The 23,475-nt window shown below is 46.6% G+C and overlaps 1 protein-coding gene across 1 annotated transcript in view; it reads left to right on the top strand.

Moving 5' to 3' along the window:
- Positions 1-7,465: 7,465 nt before the first annotated feature.
- The window catches only part of FOXO1 (forkhead box O1), a 94,182-nt gene continuing 78,172 nt past the window's right edge, over positions 7,466-23,475 (top strand). Inside the window, exon 1 of the mRNA XM_033949854.1 lies at positions 7,466-8,505. Within this exon, the coding sequence (XP_033805745.1) occupies positions 7,954-8,505 (552 nt within the window). The 5' untranslated portion in view covers positions 7,466-7,953. The remainder of the gene's footprint in view (positions 8,506-23,475) is intronic.

Raw genomic sequence — 23,475 nt, 5'->3', positions numbered from 1 at the left:
AGGCCTGAAGGCACCTCCGGGAGCCTAGGGAGACCCGCAAGACGCCTAAGCTCGCCTAAGGGCCTTAGGCGGGCCTTAGGCGAACCTAGGTGGCCCTACGCGTCTCCCTAGTAGAGGAAGAAACCTTAAAATGTAGGCCAGCAAAATGCTGGTCTACATTGTAAGTAGACGCAGCCGCTATACTTACAATGGCAAGGGATCTCTCTGCCGCTATAAGTATAGCGGGCCGCGGCCTGTCCGATCGGATGCCCCCCCTCCGACACTACCAACCGCCCCCCCTACATTACCAATCTCCCTCCCACCCCGACACTACCGATCGCTGGCAGGAGGGTGCCCAAACCCTCCTACCAGAAGATGCCCCCACCCCGACAATATGGATCGCTAACAACCCCCAAACCTCCAAACTAACCTGTTCTTCAGGCCAGACGGTTCTTGCCCGTCCAGCTGGTAGCCGGCTTCGTCGAAATGAGGCGGGCCCGCCCCTTCCCGGCCCATCCCGCCGAAGCCTAAGGCCTGATTGGCCCAGGCTCTAGAAGCCTGGACCAATCAGACCTTAGGCATAGCGTGTCCGCCCATCCCCACTAAGTCTAAGGTCTGATTGGCGAATCAGGCCTTAGGCTTCGGCGGGATGGGCCTGGAAGGGGCGAGCCCGCCTCATTTCGACGAGGCGGGCCTACCGGCTGGACGGGCAAGAACCGTCTGGCCTGAAGAACAGGTTAGTTTGGAGGTTTGGGGGTTGTTAGCGCCGGGGGGGTGCGTCTTCGGGCAGGAGGGATTGGACACCCTCCTGCCAGCGATCGGTAGTGTCGGGGTGGGAGGGAGATCAGTAATGTCGGGGGGGGGGGGGCGGTCGGTAGTGTCAGAGGGGGGGCATCCGATCAGACAGGCCGCGGCCCGCTATACTTATAGCGGCAGAGAGATCCCTTGCCCGATAAGTGTAGTGGGCCGTGTCTAATCTAACCCGATTCTCTAACCAGCGTCTGTAACATGGATGCCGGTTACAGAATCGGGGTTTTAGTGTAGGCCGATTCTGAATAGGACGCCTCTCCCGGGCGTCCTATACAGAATCAGGGCCTAGGTGTCTTGCGGGCCTCGCCTTCAATATAGGCGGCCTGCCTGGGGAGCATTTATTTTTAAAAAACGTGCATCCCGATTGGCTGATTAGACAGCTATAGGACGCCTACAGCTGCCTAAAATCGGGACGCACTTTTGGAGAATCAGGGCCTAAATGAATAGGGAATACATGATTTGGGTAAAGGATCACTTACAGGTCATGGACCTGGGGGGCCGCCGCGGGAACGGACTGCCGGGCACAATGGACCCCTGTCTGACCCGGCAGAGGCAATGCTTATGTTCTTATGTTCTAGTCTATCATGTTTTTGTTTTAAAACTATGTATGTAAATTATGTAAACTGTTTAGTTGTAAACGGTATATAAATTTTTAAAATAAATAAAATAAAAACTTTTATTTGAACAAGGTGCACAGAGTAACAAAATAAAATACACAATAGCACACAAAACACAGTAAATAAATTGTGGCACAGACCAGATACGGGCCGTGTTTCAGTTTTGAAACAACCTTCTTCCAGTGTCCTAAAACAAAGGGCTCCTTTTACTCAGGTGCGCTAGCGTTTTTAGCGTACGCAGGGTATTACCGCATGCTACACCACACGCTACGTGACTAGAACTAATGCCAGCTCAATGCTGGTGTTAAGGTCTAGCGCGTGCGGCAATTCAGCGTGTGCTATTCCGCGCGTTAATGCCCCAACGCAGAGTAGTAAAAGGAGCCCAAAATGATGAAGGAAAAACTACTTGGATTATGTACATGGAAAGGTGGACGTGACTGACAGGTAAAACAGTAGCATACTACTCTTGAGTATGTGAACAGAAGTTAAATAAGGGGTGAATATGATGTGATGAGTTGAACATGCATACTTTATCTATTTTGTTTCGCTCCCATTATTTCTATATCAGCATTCTTTTATTGTGCTTTGCTTCACAGGCATAAGAACATAAGAATTGCCGCTGCTGGTCCATCGTGCCCAGCTGTCCGCTCACGCGGTGGCCCTCTGGTCAAAGACCAGCGCCCTGAGACTAGAGGTCTGCACGGGAACGGGGATCGCGGGAATCCTGCGGGTCCTGCGGGGTTCCCGCTGGAATCCCCCCTAACCCACGGGACTCCCATGGGCACCTCCCTCTGGCCCACGGGACTCCCACGGGGACCCCCCCTCTAGCCAACGGGACTCCCATGGGGATGGAAAGCTTTGGAAGCAGGGTTTGTCCATATAATATAATGGACACGTCAGCCTTAGTAAAAGAGGGGGTTTATAAGTTAATTACCTGAACAGAAAACAAAAAAATGGGTTCCACCAAAGAGATTCCACAAGGAAAACAGCAGCGCAAACACAAAAGAAACTATGGAACTGATGATCCTGTCAGAAGTAATTGCTGCTTTTTATGGGGACGGGGGGGGGGATGGAGATAATTCCTTGTGGGGATGGGTGGGGACGGAGAGGATCCTGACGGGGACGGGTGGAGATGAGTGGGATTTCTGTTCTCGTGCAACTCTCTACCTGAGACTAGCCCTACCTGCGTACGTTCTTGTTCAGCAGGAACTTGTCTAACTTTGTCTTGAATCCCTGGAGGGTGTGTTCCCCTATGACAGACTCCGGAAGAGTATTCCAGTTGTATGTCTTGTTTTAAAGTTTTATTTTATTATTATTATTTTTTATCCTTTTGCAGCGCAACAGCATTTTGTTGCGGGTTTTTTTGCAATTATTAAGCTTGTGTGGTTTATAGCAGTACTGGTATGTAGAATTCCATTCAACCTCCACTGTTTCTCAATTTCTTTTTTCTCATCTGCTACTTCACTTTTTATGGCCTCTTTTACAAAGCCGTGCTAGCAGCTGCCGCGCGGCAACGGCCCCGAAGCCCTTTACATCTCTATGGCAGGGGTCCCCAAAGTCCCTCCTTGAGGGCCGAATCCAGTCGGGTTTTCAGGATTTCCCCAATGAATATGCATGAGATCTATGTGCATGCACTACTTTCAATGCATATTCATTGGGGAAATCCTGAAAATCCGACTGGAATCGGCCCTCAAGGAGGGACTTTGGGGACCCCTGTTCTATGGGCTTCGAGGCTGTTAGCGCAGGGCAGCCACTAACGCAGCTTTGTTAAAGAGGCCGTTAGTATCACACTATAGGCTCTTTTTACTAAGCTGTGATAGTTTTTTTTAGCGCACACAGAATTTTAGCGCATGCTAAACTCGCGCTACACAGCTAGAACTAACGCCAGCTCAATGCTAGCGTTAGGGTCTAGCATGCAGGGCAATTCAGCGCGCGCTAAAACCGCTATTGCAGCTTAGTAAAAGGAGCCCTATATCACTTTGGTGTCTTTTTCTCATCTTCACCATATTTTTCACTTTGGTACTCCCATTTATGTTCAACTCATCACATCGTATCCCTTATTTTTCTGTTCATGTATTCAGAGTAATATGCTACTGTTTTACCTGTCAGTCACGTCCACCTTTCCATGCACATAATCCAAGTAATTTTTCCTTCATCATTTTGTTTTCGGACCTCAGAAGGTTGTTTCAAGACCGAAACACGGCCCGTGTCGGGTGTATGCCACAATTTATTTACTGTGTTTTTGTGCTATTGTATATTTTATTTTGTTATTCTCTGTACCTTGTTCAAATAAAAGCTTTTATCAAGATCATCAGTTCCATAGTTTTTTGCTTTCTGCTCTACTTCTGTTTTTGTGGAACTATCTTGGTGGACTTTTTTTTTGCTATGGAGCCAAATTGCCATTTTCAAAACATATTATTTGAGATGGTGTGATCATGTGATCAGGCTGAGGGTCAACACCCGTCACATACTTTCAGTCTCCCACTGGGCTCTGTTAAGACACAACATAACACTGTTAAAACACACTCTGTTATTCATACACTTCTAAATCTCGTGTCCAGGTCCCTCCAGGTCTTCTTGCTCACTACTGGGTCCTCCCTGACCCTCCGGGTCCTCAGGTAGTTTCTGATGCCATTACTGGTCTTCTCCACCAGTCACCACCGGTCCCGCTGCTGGTTGCTTGCCAGATCTTTGGCTAATATTCTCCCGGGTCTTTCAGGTTGCTTCCATTTCTGGTCTCTTCACTGGTCTCTTCAGGTTGCTTCCATTACTGGTCTCTTCACTGGTCACCACCGATCCTACCAGTCACTTGCCAGTACCCCTCAACCTTGGACCTTGATTCTTCTTGTGGGGCCACCACTATTCCCTATGATTCTCAGCCACTTGGGTAACCACAGGTCCTGGAAACTTCACCAGTCCCATTGCCAGTTGTCAAACCTGAGCCCCCCCTCCTGACTGCCAGGCCCTCCAGCTACTTATTCTTCCAGGCTCTTCTCAGCCAGTCTCTCTCTCTTTTTCTGAGAACTCTTCCTATGGATTCCTTCCAGTCCCTCAGCTGCTCAATGTGAGGATGGCTCCATCACTTATTCCTCTGGTCAGCTACACACTCCCACCTGGCCCCCGTGCTAGTTGTCACATCTGAGGTACCCTCCTGATCACTCCAAGCTCTACCAGGCAAGCCAGTGTATCAGGAGCTTCTGCTTTTCTTAGCTGCCTGTCCTGGAGCTGTTTTTTCAGCACCCTTTCCACTCAGGGTGAGTGGACAGCTGCCAGAAGCCTTTTTAGCTCCTATGCAAATTAGCTCAACACACTCCACTGCTCAGGCTCCCTCTGCAGGCTTATGCCAGAAACTTCACCCTGTCACAGATGATTTTCTATACTGTTTGTCTGAAGTGAATTTAAATCTCAAGGGGGCATGTTTTGGGCTGGATTAGGTTGGGCTTATGATTTGGATGTTTTTCTGCAATAAGGGAACATTGCACAAAACATCCAGGGCACAAATTGGACGTTTGAGGCTAGAACTGTTTCAATAACAAATAAGTGTCAAAAAGATGGCCAAACTGACCAGATGACCAGTGGAGGTTTGAAGGTATGGCCCCCTTTACTCTCCCAGTGATTACTGAGCCCCTCCCTTCCCTCCAAAGATGTGAATGAAATAGTACATAGCCTGTATGACAGCTTCAGATATTAGGGCTATTCAGTAGCGTAGTAAGTGGGGCGGACCACCCTGGGTGCTATCTTCCTTTTTAAACATTCACCGGCTTGATGCATCTTCTACTTCCTGTTCATATTGGCATTGGCTCCCTTCTGACCAGTGGCATAATGAGGGTAAGAGGCACCCAGGGCGGTGGCACCATCCTGTCCACCCCCCCACCTATTGTGCCAAACCCCCCACCCTGTGCCCTCCTCTCCACTCCCTGCTCCTTCCGCACCACACTCGGTACCCTCCCTTCCCACCCCTTTACCTCTTAAAATCTTTGTGAGCGCGAGCTGCTTCTCCATCCTCATCTGTCACATATTTAATCTGATCATTGGGCGTGATACTAGATTGTTAACTTTAATTTTTCTGCTCGTATTTCATCTGTGATTGGAACCTGCTCTCTTCACTCAGGAAAATACAACCTCTCAGACTCTATTTGGATATGAATGCACTTAGAACATTAATTCAAGTGCTGATTTTGAACTAGACAGAATGGGCATGTTGGGGGGGGGGGGAGAAGAGTGAGTGTACCAGCACTGATTGGTGCATGATTAGCATGCGAGTTTTACTGCCTACAAAATAGGCCAGTAAGTACTCGTGTGCTAATGGCCATGTGCTAATGGTAACCAGAGAGCATGGCCATTAATATAAAAACAGTTTAATGCTGTGGTAAAAACTGGTCTTAGCATGCAGTGCAAGGGCGCTCTAAGGCCACTTTTTACCACAGCTTAGTAAAAGGATGCTTATCTTACGGCGGACACCTGTAGAAAGATTATGCTATCCTTTTTCACAATATAATGAGTCTCAATAGATCCTGATCTTATTAGTTAGTATCAGGTGCCCTTGGGCAGAACATCTGTGCCATTTACAAATTAAAAGAAAAAAAGCCCCAACAGCTGAGTGGCAGGAGGCTGCTTTAGGGCTTCCCCTGCCACTCAGCTGTTCAGGCTTCTGCATGTGTCATGGATCTGCATGTGTCAAAGTCGCTCTCACAGCGATTGATCGGATGGGATTACTGGCGAACCTCCATGCAAATCATTTGCATGCAAACCTGTTGGATCATCAATTGCTGTTGGTCGGCCAACAGCGACTTACACGGCCTTAATGACCGTGTTTTGTGCATCTAGGCCTGAGTCTGAGGATATCAGTTTCTTGCAGAACAGACCATGATGAGTTTCAAACCGGGTTTGCTCTGTGTAGCAAGCTTGTACATAAAACAGTAATTTTATTGATAACATGAGCAGGTAATGCCAGTAGTTATAAAGAAAAACTAATTCTTAAGGATTTTGTCCTTGGTCACTTTAAGTAATTATGCTCGCTTACATTTTCCCTGGTACTGGAGCAATGGTGTAGCGAGGGAGGTTGGTGCCCGGCATCGCAGCACTGTAGGCACCCCACCCACAGCTTGGGTGCCCCCCAACACTTCCCCAACCCCTGTGTACCTCTTGAAATGTTCGCTGGTGTGAGCAGCATCTTCTACCTGCTTCTTGCGCCGTTGTCAGCTCCCTTCTGATATCACATCCTGGTCCCGCAAAGTCCCCTGGAGCCGACGCTGGTGCCAAGTAGAAGATGCTGCTCAAGCCAGTGAACATTTAAAGAGGTATGGGGGGAAGGGAGGAGGTGCTGGTGCCCCCTCGTGAAGACAGCACCCAGGGGTGGTCTATACCCCCCCTCCACACTATGCAAATGCATTGGGGCTTTGTTCATATTTTACAAGATTGTGCATATGAGGCAGATACTGATAGTTATATAAAGACAGCACATATAATCTAGTCCCAGTCCTTGCCATTATTAGCAGCTGCCAGACTGGGCTAAAAATACGGATTGCAGGGCACCTTGGTTATCCCAGTCTGTGCTGCCTGCTTGCTCGGTAGGTGAAAAATAGTATTTACAACATTCTTTAACGCAGCCAAGGCGCCAAATAACTCCTTTTGCGAGCAGTGGCACTGGGATCTCTGCTGGTCAGATTGGAAGGATCATTTTGGTCTTTACCATTGCCTAAGTTAATTTTATCACTGTAGACGACCTCGCATGTCCTTCTCTCTCTGGTGTTGTTGCTACAGCTGCAACAACGTAACAGTAAGAAAATAGCAAACTCCGGCTCAGCGCTGGCAAAAACGCAGGAAAAGCAAGAACAAAAAGTTGGGAAAGCTCTTCCAGGGCCTTAAGCTGGCAGGCGAAAGCTTCCGCCGATTGGTTCGCTCTCATCCGTCAATCAGGGGAGAAGAAGGGCGTGGCCGAGCGATGACTCGTCTGGTTAGTTCCAGTAACTCTTGTGTGGGCCGGTCACAGTCAGCGCTGCTTCTGAACGTTCAACAGGGAGGGTGGGGGGGATAGAGGATTAGTCACAAGGTGTGAGAGAGGGGGGCGGGGGAGAAACAGAAGAAAGAGTAAGAGAAAAAGAGGAGGAGAAGAAGAAGAAAACTGAACTTCGTCACTTCATCAAAGTCCGCAGCTCGCGGGGCTCTGAGCGCGAGCCGCTGACAGCTCAGAGGCGGCGGGCAGTCGGCGCCCCCCGCACCAGCCCTTCACCTCCTTTTTTTTTTTTTTTTTTTTTCTTCGTTCTTTCCCTTAGTCTGCTTCTGTAGTTGTTGCGGCGTCGCCGCCTCCTTGGAAGGGAGCGTCCGCCCGCTCACGAGGAGTTGTTTCTCACTGTCAACACGTCAGCCGGCCCGCTCGCGAACTCCGTCTCCAGCGCGCGCTGTCAGTGCGCTCGAGAACAGAGCGTGAGTACGAGTGCACCGGTAACCCCCGGAGCTCGCGCTGCAGCCCTGCTGCTTCTATTTCGTACTTATTTTTTTTATCCCCCCTCCCCCTAGCTGTTATTTATTACCAGTCAGCTGCCCAATGGCCGAAGCTCCGCAGCCACAGGTCGTTGAGATCGACCCGGATTTTGAGCCTTTCTCCCGACCGCGCTCTTGCACTTGGCCGCTGCCCAGACCGGAGTTCAACCAGGCCAACTCGGCCAACTCGTCGCCGGCGCCGTCGGTGCAGCCGGATGCCGGCGGGAACATTGACTTCATGTGTAACCTGAGCCTGCTGGAGGAGAGCGAGGACTTTGACCAGTGCAAAGAGGGCACCGTGTGCGGAGACTTCCAGTGCCAGGAGAACTGCCTCCAGCCGCCTCAGCAGCAGTCGCTCCAGCACCAGCAGGTTCCGGCGCTCTCCCCGGCCTCCCTGGCGGTGGCTGGCCAGCAGCAGCAGCAGCAGCAACCCCGCCGGAGCAGCTCGTCCCGCCGCAACGCCTGGGGCAACCTGTCCTACGCAGACCTGATTACCAAGGCCATCGAGAGCTCCCCCGAGAAGCGGCTCACCCTCTCCCAGATCTACGACTGGATGGTGAAGAGCGTGCCCTACTTCAAGGATAAGGGTGACAGTAACAGCTCAGCCGGCTGGAAGGTGAGTGTACAAGTTTAACAAAAAAAATAAAATAAATTGCATCCTCCAACTTAACTAAAAGAGTTTGGGGACCGGGGAGAGAAAACCAATATTCCCCAAACTCGTCGAACTTGGCTCACGTGCACCCGTATTGACACATCCAACACTCGGGGTGCTATAAGCCGCCTGCCGGGAGTTTATTTGTCCAAAGGTACTACACATTTATTAGTTGGCAAAAGAAAAAAGAGTGCGTAAAGCTGCATGACAGAGTAAAAAGAATTCAAGATTACTTTCAGTTAACATCGCTTTAAAAAATCTATACACACACACACACACACACGTGTATATTTGCACCCTGCTTCTTGTTTTTCACCCCTTTAGATGCTTTAATAGGAGTCAAAAGTTAGCAGATTACCTAATGCTATTTTTACCTGTTTACCTTTCCTCTATGGCTTTTCAGTACTGACAGTACTGACAGCTGGAAGGGGTGGCAGGCATTGGGGGAGGGGTGAAACTGCCTTTATTTACTGTTAAACTTTTAAACGTCTCCAGTATATATTTTTTTTGAACAAAATAAGAGAAGAAAAAGTTCAGAGGTTCTCCAGCCCTCAGACCTTTGAAGTGGGCTACTGTGATTCCTCATGAACCAGAAGTGCGCTGTATGCTCTGCCTGGCAACCAGGAACTAACTCCTAGCTGTTCTGAATTCAAGACCAGATTCACAAATGACATTCTTTTGATTTATAAATGTGATAAAGTACTTTGACATACGATGCGTTTAAGTATTAAAACCATGCAGAGTGTCATAAGTCCTCCAGTTTGATTGGCAGGAGGCGGAATACAAACGATCAGGTTTTGATGAGAACATTTAAAGGTGAGCTGTGGGTGGCAGGAGCTGACTGCGGTTTCTCTGTGCAGAACTGTAGCGAGTCTGCGTTTTCCGCAAATAACGTCTTAACAGTTTCTTTAAGCAGGGTTCAGGCTAGCATCAATTCTGTGGGTGGCCAACTTTGAACTTTTCCCTCCTTTGCTCTGATCTATTGGTAGGAATAAGTGGAATTACTTTATATATTACTAATTCCACTTATTCCTACCAATAGATCAGAGCAAAAGAGGGGAAAGTTAAAAGTTGGCCACCCGCAGATCATTACATACAGCCAATTATTTATATATATATATATATATATATATATATATACACACACATACCATATTCTGTGTGTTTTTTATATATATATATATATATATGGTATATATATATATATATATATACATAGATAACACACAGAATATGGTTTGTGTGTGTGTGTATGTATGTATGTGTAATGTAATGTAATGTAATGTAATTTATTTCTTATATACCGCTACATCCGTTAGGTTCTAAGCGGTTTACAGAAAATATACATTAAGATTAGAAATAAGAAAGGTACTTGGAAAATTCCCTTACTGTCCCGAAGGCTCACAATCTAACTAAAGTACCTGGAGGGTAATAGTGAAGTGAAAAGTAGAGTTAGAGGAAAAATAAAAATAAAATAAACATTTTAAAAAGACAGCATTGATCTAAATACTTTGGAAGGTAGAAGAGAGGAGAGAAAGGAATAGAAGCAGAATGGGTCAGCGTCAGTGATGAAGTGGAGCAAGTAAGTTTAGGAGGAGCGATTGACGTATCCAGAAAGGGCTTCTTCTGGCCGACAGTCCCAGGATGCCTATGTCTCCTCCCCTGCGATGTTCTCCCATCCATGCATTCCCTCCCAGACACACTGCCCGTGCCCCAGCCGCTCCAAGGAGGCTGCCCCAGATGAGGTCCACGGTGAATGCAGGATTCTCTCCTCTGCGGGAAAGCCTCCCGGAACCGACAGTGTATGTATGGTTTGTGTGTGTATGTATGTATGTGTTTTTATATATATATATATATATATATATATATACACATAGATAACACACAGAATATGGTTTGTGTGTGTGTGTGTTTTTATTTATATATATATATATATATATATATATATATATATATATATATATATATATATATATAAATAAATAAATAACTGGCTGTATTTAATGATCTAGGTGCTCTGTTGGAACTTTGAGTTGGTGAGTGCCCTCTAGGTCAGTAATGTAGTTGACATAATGTTTGAGCCCTTTACACAAAACTGATAATCATGTTATAGGGTTGCAAATTTTTAAATCAACAGTTAGCTTCCCTCCCCCCCCACCCCCATCAAAGCTAGTACAGGGAAGCTGGCATTGCATTAACGTTTGCTACAGTATGTTGCTAACTTGTGTAGAAATGCTTTGATTTTTAGCTTGAAGTGACCTATTGATAGCACAACCAAAATTAGAAACATGTTATGTTTTGAAGTACGTTATGCAAATGGTTTGCAACATTAACAGTACACAAACAGCTTTACTTTTTAATCCAGAATTGACCCAGTTGGATCATTTTTAAAAAATACTGCTTCTGCTTTTTGATATTATGATATGTATGCTTTATATAATATGTGTGTTTATATGTAAAACTTAGCATTCGCCAACACCTCTCAAAACATTGGGTAGCGGATATTTAAAATGCAGAATTTTTTTTGTATTTATTTAAAAGTCATAGATTAACAGGCAGGTCCACTTGATAACGTAGTCCTTGTTTAACATATCACAGTGCAGTTATTTAACACATTATAATGCAGTTTGTGGTTATAAGTAAACTTAAACTTTGCAACAGAACAGTAGAGAGGATTTGGACTAAAGGTGAGGAAATTTAGAAAGAATAGATGTGCACCATTTCCACTTGAAACATAAAAAAGATTTTATTTTGCCCCATCCATGAAAAGTTGATTTATTAAGGTTTTCCTCCATTCTGTAGTTATGAATAAAGACCTTGATGAGTCAGAACTTAAATGTTTCTTGAGTTAGAATGTTTTTGATACTAATCTTGATTTCTTTCCTTTTTTATTGTGTTTATAGAATATTCCTGAGTAGTGCCTTTTTTTGGCCAGTCTCAACATTTTCTTAGCCTTACATAAGTTTATTTCTTTTTTTTTGGTGTATTTGCATAAAAGCAACACAGAAATATGTAGGAAACAGTAATTTCTATCTTGTTTCTTTGGTAAGCAAAGGTTGTTTTGTGTAATCCGTCTTCAGCTTATTGTTTTCTATTTCTGTGTAGACTTGTATCCTATCATTGAACTCAATTGGGAATACTTAAAGTGCATTGTATTCCATTATAACAATTAGATTTTTATATTTTTCTATTAAAACATAAATGTCAGTTTATAACCCCACAAAATTACAAATCAAACAATATCAAATGCAATTCATATAATAAATAGAAACTCCAGTAGCTGTTCCGATGCCCTTTTATTATGAAATTGATTCAGTTAATTACTAACCACTGCCCAGGGAAGCTCCCTTAAATCTGTCTAACAAATTATCCTCAGAGGTGGACCAGGGTCTTAACATGAGTCTGGTCAATTATGCTTCAAAACCAGGGTTGAGATTTCTGGTAGATTCTAGGCCAAGTCTCTGTGGAGCTGGTGCAGTGGAATGAATCCTAACTTAGGACACTGACTTCTGATTGATAACACTATGTAACTTCAGAATACTCTCACACTATGTTGTAATACTACACCTTGCAGAAAGGCAGGAAATGCCTCTTTTGAGTAAAGGGGTAAGTTCAACTCCTTTCTCCCCTGGCTGACCCAGAACCTCCTGGCTAGCAGGAATTGCAGGCCACTGCAAAGGTCAGGAGGCCATATGTGTGTTCTGTGTTGTGTTTTGCAAAGGGGAGGCCATTCTCCATGAAGAAAACAAAAGTACTAGGGCAATACAACATACACCACTACCCACCTCCTCGGGCTGCCTTTTTATAATAACATGTGATGACAGTGAGCAAGTTATATACTGCTGTTTCTGGGTGGTTACAATGAAAGCGATTTACATATTGTAAACAGGTACTTTTTTTTTTTTTTTTGTACCTGGGGCAATGAAATGCCCAGAGTCGCAAGAAGCTGCAGTGGGATTTGAGCTCACAACCTCAGGGTGTTGAGGCAGCTGCTCTAATCACTAGGCCACTCTTCAAATCAATCCAATCAGCAGTGAGAACAGTGGGGACCGTCTTTTAGCAGGAGGAAGCATGTCAAAAACTTTCCCTCCCATTGTGTGTGTTCTCCAAAAGCTGACTTATTTTAATGGTGGTAGCCATATTTTAATGGTGGCTCATGAAGACATCTCTAGAAGGACAATTTCATACATTGACAGGAGAGACCAGCATCCATGGAGACCAAAACTAAGCTGCTAAGCCACAATGGTGAGATGTGTGGAAATAGTGGAATTCATTTCCAAGGGAGTACTAAGTATGTAATTCATTTTCATATTGGCTTAAAGAGCTACAGACTTAGCACTTTTTAGGCACCCTTGTTTCATTAAGTATGGTACCCTTAATATTAATTCTCTACTTTCAAACCTTAAAGCATTGCCTGGCCTTCAACCTTACATATGTTGTGGTCAAAAAAAATGGACAAGGAAGGCATGCAAGTTGTCTATTTTACTGTATTCACTCTTTAATTTTGAGACCAGAGGAGTGGATACCTCCCGGTCAGCCTTAATGTAGTACAGGGTTTGGAGGTAATGAACCGTCATCTCTTGTCCCCTCTTTCTTGTGGGGTGTTGAGTGTGGGGTGAGTGGGTTTACATTGTTGTGGGCAGCTAAGGTGTTTTATATTTGAATACCTCAACTAGTTCTGGCTGATTTTACATGTTGGGATTTTTTTTCCTGTTATATCACAATGGAAGCAGAAACCCAAGCTGACCTTACTGGTTAGTTATGCAAAGTGAGATTTAGCCATGTGGGTAAAAGCATGCTATGGAAGTAGGAGGGAGGTTGAGGCAGTGGCCTCACACTTGGGTAAGTGCCAAACAGGGTGGTTTGAAGACAGTTATATGCTAGGACTGTGGTAGATTGAGCACCCAGATACAAGGGGAGAGTAGGATCCCTTGTTTAGATTTCTGAATACTAACATTATGGGTTCTGGTGACCAAATTGTGGCCCTTTTTAAATACCTTGTGGAGTATGTGTTTTCCCTTTCTTTGTAAGGTGCAGTGGTGTCGTGACAATGGTATCCTTGGAAAAAGTTGAAAATGACAGATAATATAATAACTCTCCATCCTGGTAGGGCAATGGAATTTCAGCTAATAGCATCAGGATATCTTACTCCACCCTTGTTAACTTTTATGCTTTGCCCATGCTGCCAGCTGAATTGCTGCTTTGCATTTAAGTATAGAAACCCAATGTGCACTAGTCCATCATTTTTAAGATAGTTCTCAATCCTGTCCTCGGAACACACCTAGCCAGTCAGATTTTCAAGATATCCATAATGAATATACATGAAATAAATTTATATTCTGCACCTTCATTCAATGCAAATCTCTCTCATGCATATTCATTGTGGGTATTCTGAACATGTGATTGGCTAGGTGTGTCTCCAGGACTGGGTTGAGAACCCCTGTTCTAAGATGAGGTTCATAGCTTGCTGGAATTCACTGGAAGTATGTAATAATTTGCTTCTAAATGAAATGTGTGTGTGTGTGTGAGAGTTATTAAATTGTACAGCACAACTAAAGTAGTTGGAGATTTTATAATAAGAAAGTGAAAAGCATGCTTATTCATCTGTTTCTGTGAAACATTTTTCATTTTTGTGCAAATGATGGAAGGAGAAATTGTTTTCTAGTCAACAGCTATGACGGCATATAGAATTTATGAAAAAAATAGATTGTTTTGAACAAAAGTAAATTTTTCTGCTTAAAGTAGTATTGATAGTATTGAAACACTGTGGCTAACATTTTAGAATGATTAATACAGTGGAACCTCAGTTTGCGAGTAACGCGGTTTGCGAGTGTTTTGCAAGACGAGCAAAACACTCAGCAAACTCTTGTCTCGCAAACCGAGCACCGCCCCGATAAATGAGCTCTCAGCAATGCTGGGTACCTGCCTGTGGGTGCTGCAGCACTTTCAGCGTGGTGGCTTCCTTCCCTCGGGGTCCCCGCCCTCCTGCTTCGGCCGATGCCCCTGCCGTCCGTCAGCGCCTCCTGGCTCCCAATCCAAGCCAGCCAACATCCTGTGCGAGCATACACACAACCGCTCCTCCTGAGCCAAGCCAGCTGCTGCCCCGACAACACGCTCACCAAGTACAAGCACGGCTGGCTTGGTTCAGAAGAGGAACGGTCGTGAGCATGCTCGCACAGGATGGCGTCCGGCTTGGATCGGGAGCTGGGAGGCGCTGACGGACAGCAGAGGCTTCAGCTGAAGCGGGAGGGCAGCCGCACGGGGACCCCGAGGGAAGGAAGCCACCACGCTTAAAGTGCTGCAGCACCCATAGGCAGGTACCCATCCTTGGGCCACCATAGCAAACCTTGGTTGTGGAACAAATTGTTTGAGTTTACATTGTGGCCTATGGGGAACTTTGCTTTGACATACGAGTGCTTTGGCTTACGAGCATGCTTCTGGAACGAATTATGCTTGTAAACCAAGGTACCACTGTATTTTAGATTTTGTGGTATTCAGTATGGGCCAAGATAAAGTTCAGCTTTAGCAAATGCATATTGGAAGTGGACATCTAATAACCTAAAGAAAGCTGATAAAGGATTTGTTTTCTGTTTCTCAACTTATTTTAGAAAAGGGCGTAAGGCTGAATCCATATTGCCATTCCCTTTGACTTACACATTTGTTTCTTGTTTGAGATATTTCAAAACTTTATGCCCTTTTAGTGCACAGCCTTTAGTAAATTCCATCCATTTCTTGACTTTTTAGCCTTAAAATAAAATTGAAAGCACATTACATTTTTGTTTAATTATTTTTTTTGTGATAATCCGTTTCTCTGCACCTTGGTTTCAGTTGCATTGATGGAATCCTATGGAAATTTTTGCCAAAATGTGATTGCTTCCCATTGGTGTAAAGTTAATATACTAATTATCTTTGAAAAGTTAATATACTAATTGTCTTTGAAAGGAGTTGTTATGAAGCATAAAATATAGTTGGATTAACATATATAAAGATGTTTTATTGTAGACTGAGGCCCTGATTCTACAAAGTGCGTCCCGATTTTAGGCAGCTGTAGGCATCCTACAGCTGTCTAATCAACCAATCGGGATGCACGTTTTTAAAAAAAATGCTCCCCAGGTAGGCCCCCTATATTGAAGGCGCCTCGGGGAGCCTAGGGAGGCCTGCAAGACGCCTAAACTCGCCTTAGGCGAACCTAGGCGGCCCTACGCGTCTCCCTAGTAGAGGAAGAGACGCTTACAATGTAGGCCAGCAAAATGCTGGTCTACATTGTAAGTAGACACGGCCGCTATACTTATCGCGGCAAGGGATCTCTCTGCCGTTATAAGTATAGCGGCCGTGGCCGCCTGTCCGATTGCCGGCAGGAGAGTGCCCAAACCCTCCTGCCGGAAGATGCCCCCCCCCCAGACACTACCAATCACCGGCAGAAGGGTGCCCAAACCCTCCTGCCGGAAGATGCCCCCCCCACTACCGATCACCGACAGGAGGGTGCCCAATACCTCCTGCCGGAAGACGCTCCCCCTCCGTACCCCCCCGCGCTAACAGCCCCCAAAACTCCCCCCCACCAAACTAACCTTTAATTGTTGGCCAGATGGGTCTTGCCCTTCCAGCCGGCAGGCCCGCCTCATCCCGGCACATCCCGTGAAGCCTAAGGCCTGATTGGCCCAGGCTCTAGAAGCCTGGACCAATCAGGCCTTAGGCATAGCGGGTCCGCCCATCCCCACTAAGCCTAAGGCCTGATTGGCCCATTTCGACGAGGCGGGCCTGCCGGCTGGACGGGCAAGACCCGTCTGGCCAACAATTAAAGGTTAGTTTGGTGGGGGGGAGGTTTGGGGGCTTTATCATGGGGGGGGGTGCTGACGGGGGGGCGTTTTCCGGCCGGAGGGATTGGGCATCCTCCTGCTGGTGATCGGTAGTGTCGGGAGGAGGGGGGGGGCATCTTCCGGCAGGAGGGTTTGGGCACCCTCCTGCCGGCAATCGGACAGGCGGCTACGGCCGCTATACTTATTGCGGCAGAGAGATCCCTTGCCGCGATAAGTATAGCGGCCGCGTCTACTCTAACCCGATTCTGTAACCGGCGTCTGTAACATGGACGCCGGTTACAGAATTGGGGTTTAGTGTAGGCCCGATTCTGTATAGGACGCCCCTCCTGGGGGCTATTGTTATTATAGAAAGTAAGGTCTCCTTTTACTAAGGTGCGCTAGCGTTTTTAGCGCATACACAAAATTACTGTGCGCTAAACTGCGCGGTACGTTTCTAGAATAACGCCAGCTCAATGGTCTAGCACGTGCAGCAATTTAGCAAGCACTATTCTGCGCGTTAAGTCCCTAACGTGGCTTAGTAAAAGGAGCCCTAAGTCTTTTCTTTTCTTATACTAAATTTGTCACTTGCAGTTGTCAGAATACTTCAGTTATTACACTTCTCCCTCCGGATTCGCGGGGGATAGGGGCAGAGCCGGAATGGCGAAAAACCGTGAATATCCGACTCTGACCCACCCCCGCCTCCCTCCCGCCTTCCTGGCCTTACCTGGTGGTCTAGCGGGCTTTCGGGGCAGGAGCGATCTTCCTACATTCCTCCCCCGTGCAGATCGCCATTAGGAAATGGCTGCTGTGAGTTCCCGTAGTCTCGAGAGACTATGACGGGAACTCCCTACAGCTATTTCCTAATGGCAATCTGCATGGGGCAGGAGCGTAGGAAGATCGCTCCTGCCCCGAAAGCCCGCTAGACCACCAGGTAAGGCCGGGATGCCAGGGAGAAGACTTAACGATGGTTTTTTTTTTTTTTCTTATTTCCTCCTCCCCAAAAAATCGCGAATATGTGAAACTGCGATTACCGAAACTGTGAATGGGGAGGGGGAAGTGTAATTCAAATGTGATCATGTTATGATCACTGTTGACAAACGGCCCCAACACAGTTGCTTCTTGTTCCATATCCTGCATTTCACTAAGGCTCTAGATCTAAATAGCTCCCGTGCTTCTAAGTTTCAGGACCAGCTGCTTCATGAAGCAGTCATTTCATCTAGATCAGGGATCTCAAAGTCCCTCCTTGAGGGCCGCAATCCAGTCAGGTTTTCAGGATTTCCCCAATGAATATGCATGAGATCTATGTGCATGCACTGCTTTCAATGCATATTCATTGGGGAAATCCTGAAAACCCAACTGGATTGGGGCCCTCAAGGAGAGACTTTGAGATCCCTGATCTAGATAGATTTTGGCCCCTTATGTGATTGAGTTTGATACCCCTGATCTAGAAGCTTTACCATGCTAACACTTCCTGATATGATGTTCATAAAGTCAATATTGGAGTAAATGAAATGACCTATTGTATACAGTTTTGCCAAATTTGTATTAAAATTTCTGTTATGCTTTATTTTAAATTAGTTTCAAATGGATCTATTCTTTTGAGTTTATATATTTATATTTTTAATATTAGAATAAACCCTCCACATTGTTTGCCCTGAGCCAGGGATCTCAAAGTCCCTCCTTGAGGGCCGCAATCCAGTCGGGTTTTCAAGATTTCCCCAATGAATATGCATTGAAAGCAGTGCATGCAAACAGATCTCATGCATATTCATTGGGGAAATCCTGAAAACCCGACTGGATTGCGGCCCTCAAGAAGGGACTTTGAGACCCCTGCGGCCTGAGCCCAGCTTTGTCTATCATCTGTTTTGCAGAAGGTTTGAATTCTGCCTGAAGGGTGGCAGGTTCCCCCCCCCCCCTTCCCCGCTTTAGATGTGTGGTGCTTTATTCAGTGGTAAAAATGGAGGTAACATTTCAGTTCTGATATGTAACAAACTTGGGGTAAAACACAATTTCAATACTTTCAAGTCTGAGGCTTAATAATAATGAGAAGTATTGGTTGGTAAAAGATACATTTGTGGGGTGCTAAGTAACATATGGATTATAATTAATTTATTTCCTGTTTTCACCAGCTAGCTTATTTTAATGTGATAAGTGAAACAATAAAATATATAAAATCAAAATAAATTTAGTAGCTTGAAAAACCTCTCCAGAAAGTGTACTTCTATGTATTACAAACAGTAAATGATTTTCTTGTTCCTGTTATGACATACTCTATTGTAATAAAGATGTGTGTGTTCCAAAGATTGTATAGATAGGGTTGTGCTGTGTGATAGTAGTGTACTTGCCTAAAATATTAATAGCAAATGATACATATTTGGTAATACACATTATTGTCAAGGGTACATTGCTAATGAATAATATTTTAGGGCCTCTTCTATTAAACTGCCCTAGCAGTTTGTAGCACGGTGAGCCGCACTGAATGGCCTGCTCTCCTCCCGATGCTCATAAAGTTCCTATGAGCGTTGGGAGCAGCGCAGGCCATTCAGCATGGCTCTCTGCGCTAAAAACTGCTAGCGCAGTTTAATAGAAGAAAGGGTTAGTGTTTTTAGTCAAATTTTGAATTGGTGCATGGTCTTTTTCTAAAATCTGTTATTTATACAAGTGTGTTGCAATCTGTATACCTTCAGACCTGATACCGGTATGTGCCACAGAAAAAGACACCACTACCTGTTGCTCAGGTCCAAACCAGCTCTTGGGCACGTTCCTTAGCAATGCAACAGGAAGAAATACCAGTGATGGCCTAAATGTTCAGGAGTTCCTCTGCACACTCATATATATAGTATGACAGATGCACATTTCTCTCCTTCCTAGATATAGCATAAGCCCCAGAATGTAAAAATTAACAGGTATAGAACACAAAGTAACTAGATCTTGCCTTGTGCATGAGAAATTTGTAGGTCAGTTCTAGCTTCTGGTGCGGCTTTTGGTGCATCGCTGGCTTTTTTTTTTTTTTTTTTTCTATTTGCTGTATGAGTCTTCTCTTTATGCAAGGAAGCTGTTTTGTCTCACAAGTGGCCTTAGTGTGCCCTTACCACAGGGCTTTGCCATGTGCCAAAACCATTTTTGCTGCGACCAGAAATAAGCTTAATTAATGGCCACATGCTAATTTTGTCATTAGCACACATCCATTAAGAAACAATTACTATGTGCCATCTATTTGGTAGGTGGTAAGGGACCCCAATGCAAATCAATTAGCACGCAGCAATGCCTCATGTGCTCACTGATTTGTGTTTCATGCCTACTATTCCACCACCCTATCATGCCCCCTTCCCAGAAAATTAAAAATATTTTTTAGCACATGGTGTGCACTTGGAAATTGGTTGTTTTACTAAGGGACACAGTGCACTGTATGTCCTGTGGTAAGTACACGCTAGTGCTTACTGCAGCTTAATAAAAGGATCCGAGAGTGTTTTGCAAATATAGGGGTACCAAGTTGGGTTTGGTAAATGTTTGCTTACACTGTCCATGAAAAAAAAATGGGAGCCCGAGACCCCTGTGTTGATGGGCAGAATATAACACGGGGCTGGTAGAGCCCTTGTGTCGCCCATCGACCGGGGTTTGTTGGGTTAGTGGGGCGGGGGGGAGTAATTGAGAAAGGATTGGGTGGTGGGCCTGCCAGTAGAAGTTTTTTTAAAATTGATTGAAGGAAGGGCACAGGGGCGAGGTCATAAAGCCGGGACACTGGAGGGCAGCTCCTCATTAGGGGGTGGGATGGTTCAGTAGGGGGCAGGCCGGGGCGCATCTGCGTTAGTGGAACTCTGGGAGAAGGTTCCGCGCAAATTGCAGTGGAAAATTTGGCATTGCTCATGCTTAGACATTTTTCAGCTCATGGAGGGCAGAGCACACCGGCGCAGTTGGAAGAAGGCCAAATGTACGACCATTGAGACCAAGCCGTTGCCGGTGGCGAGGTCCGTCCTTGATTGGATGCATTCCTTTATGCGGCTGGCAAGTGTCTATGGGCATGCTTATCTAGGGGACTATGGTGTGTTAGCTTATGTGGATTCTGTGCTGGATGCTTACCAGTGCTTCAGGGGTTGGGCGTGGCTGTATTATGATGAGGTGTTTTGAGACAAAATGGAGGAGAACACACATATGTCGTGGGGCACTCTAGATGTTAATTTGTGGCTCACCCATATGTCTGCCAAGTCCATGAGTGCTCCCACAGCAAGTGGGTGAGTTCTGCAGGGGAGCGCTGGCAGTGGGCGGCCCTTTCGGTCTGGGGTGGGAGCGGGGTCAGGAGTCGTGCTGGGCGCTGATCTTTGTTGGAGGTTCAACAAATCCAGCTGTCCCTTCTCGGACTGTTGGTTCCGGCACTCCAAATCATAATGTGGCCAGCCCCATTCTGTCCTCAAGTGCCCCAAGCGACTGGCTGGGGGGCCTTTGGGAGCAGGGAAATGAGAGTGGGTTGGGTCCACTGCCCATGCCTGTGCGGGTGGGCGCATTGTGGCCGTGGTTATGACTATATAGAAACTTTCCTGCGGCAGGTCTATTGGAGTGTGGCTTTCTAGTCAGTTTTGAGATCCCTTTTTTTTTGGGGGGGGGGGGGTGTTCTTCTGCACGAGTTCAAAATGCATCTTTGGTTTCTCACTTGAGTTCTGGGGTTCACCGTAAGCTGGGAGAAGAACTGTGGTTGGGTTGGATCGCAGGTCCTTTTCGGGAGCGCCCATTCCCGGGGATGATGATTTTGCCGTTGGTGGCAAAAGGAGCTGGGTAAGTTTCTTCTGATTCACAACTTGTTGAGGTCGTTGGGGGCCTCGCTGAACGATGGTATACCGTAGGACTTCTGTTTAGTGCGGTATTCGTCGGTGGTTTGTGCATTGTGGCTTATTCTTAGGGCAGGCTGGGGCACTTTGTTAGCGAAGGTCGATATCGAGTTGGCTTTTTGGTTGTTGCCTATTCGTCCTCGGTCTTATCTTTTACTTGGTTTCCATTTTGAAGGCTTGTATTTTTAAGACTGCTGTTTGCCCATGGGCTGTTCTATCTCGTACGCATATTTCGAGATGTTCAGCTCCTTTCTGCATTGGGTTGCTGTACAGCGGATGGGCCTAGATTCGGTGGTGCACTATCTTGATGATTTTTTGTTCATTGGCGCTGGGGGCGCTAGGGGTGCTGCTGAGTGCAGATGGCTGAAGGAGGCCTTTGAGGAGATGGCGGAAGAGTTTGGGATTCCTTTGGCGCAGGAGAAGTCGGAGGGTCCGGTTACCTCCCTCGTTTTCCATGGCATTGAGTTAGATTCTGAGGCGTTGGTGACGCACCTGCCAGAGGCAAAGGTCCAACAATTGTTGGCCCTTATTGAGCACGTGCTGTCCTTGCAAAAAACTACATTGCAGATGGTCCAGTTCCTGTTGGGCTCACTTAATTTTGCCTGTAGGGTCTTGCCCATGGATAGAGCCTTTTCTCACCGGTTGGCTGCTGCCACGGCTGGGGTATGTGAGAAATGGCATTTTTTGCGTCTCTCCGCAGGAGTCAGGGTGGACCTTGGTATGTGGGAGTGTTTTTTACGCAAATTTAACGGCACATTACCTATGCAGGCTCCTGAAGTGTCTAATGGTGATCTGGAACTGTTCTCAGACGCTGCAAGGGGTGTAGGCTTCAGCCTCTACTTTAGGGGTGCTTGGTGCGCTGAGCGTTGGCCTGCAGAGTGGGTGCAGCAGGGTGTTACCTGGAACATCACTTTCTTGGAGTTGTTCCTGTTGGTTGCATGTGAGCTTTGGCTGGAGTCTTGTGGGATAGAAAGGTGGTTTTCTGGTGAGACAATATGGGGGTGGGGTGAGTGGAAGTGGTCACCAGGCAGGCTGTGCATTGTTGAGCAGTGAATGCGTTGATGAGGGCATTGGTCTTGCTCTGCTTGCATCTCAATTTGTGTATCAGAGCGCATCATGTGCCAGGGCTGCAGAATGGCATTGCTGATGCTTTCTCTCGTTTTTAATTTTCTGCAGTTTCGGCATCTGGCACTGTAGGCAGTGGAGGACGATTCTGTGATGCCAAAGCATTTGTGGCACCTGATTGGGAAGGAGTTTGGGAGATGCTCCGCCTGTCAGTAGCTCCCACCACCTGGACCCATTACTCGGTGGGTTTTTGGGTTGTGACATCATTTCTGTCAGGCAGGGGTTGGTACCCAGGGGTTGTGGCTGACTCCTTCCTTGAGAACTTCATGCTGGACTCTTTCAGGGCACGGGTTTCCCGTGGAGTGGTGCTGGGACACTTGGCGGGGTTCGCCTCTTTCTGTTGTGCCTTCGACTGGGCTTGTTCTATGTCCAGTTTTGTGGTACAGAGCCTGCTGCGCAATGGGAAGAGTGATACCTAGGAGGCCGGATCCTAGATTGCCGATTCGACACGATCTACTAGTGCGGATGGTGTTGTCGGAGGTGGTTAGTTCACCTTACGAGGCATGTTTGTTCCGTGCTGGCTTCTCCCTTGCTTTTTCGGAGCTCTACTAGTGGGCGAGCTGTTGGTTAGCGCTGCTGATGGGGTTAGGGGCAGGGGGTTGTTAGTGCATCATATGCATGTTAGCGAGCAGTCCGTACAAATTTGTGTGGTCAGCTCTAAGTCTGATCAAGGAGGGCGAGGGCAGTGGATCGTGCTCTGTCGAGTGGTGGGTTGTGTCTCCTGCCCCGTACAACGGTTGGGAGCTTATTTGGAGCAGTGGGGTGGGGTTTCCCCAGTTCTGTTTGTACATGTGGATGGGGCTCCTCAATTTTTGGCTGTTCTGAGGCTGGCCTTGGCGAGATGCAGTGAGGAGCCTGGTCGGTATGGTACACACTCCTTTAGGATTGGTGCTGCCACAAGTGCCAGTGCGGCCGGCATGCCGGAGGCCGGCATTCAACAGCTTGGGCGTTGGGTGTCAGGCACTTTCCGGAGTTATATTAGACCTGGTGGTGAGAGCCTGGCGGTGGGTGGGGGTGGGGGTGGGGCTGGCCAGTGAGGGAAGCTTGGGGGATGGCAGCTGGGGGGGGGGAGATTCCTGTTATGGTGAGTTTTTGCTTTGCCTTTGAGATGCTAGATGGAGTGGTTATTCGATCTGGATTGTTGGGCATTCGTTTATTCATTGAGCTGGTGAGAGAGCTGCAGTCCGCAC

This window comes from Geotrypetes seraphini, chromosome 6 (genome assembly GCF_902459505.1).
Source record: "Geotrypetes seraphini chromosome 6, aGeoSer1.1, whole genome shotgun sequence".
NCBI classification, from domain to species: Eukaryota; Metazoa; Chordata; class Amphibia; order Gymnophiona; family Dermophiidae; genus Geotrypetes; species Geotrypetes seraphini.
The sequence above is the reverse complement of the archived record's forward strand: the minus strand, read 5'-3'. Positions and strand labels throughout refer to the sequence as shown.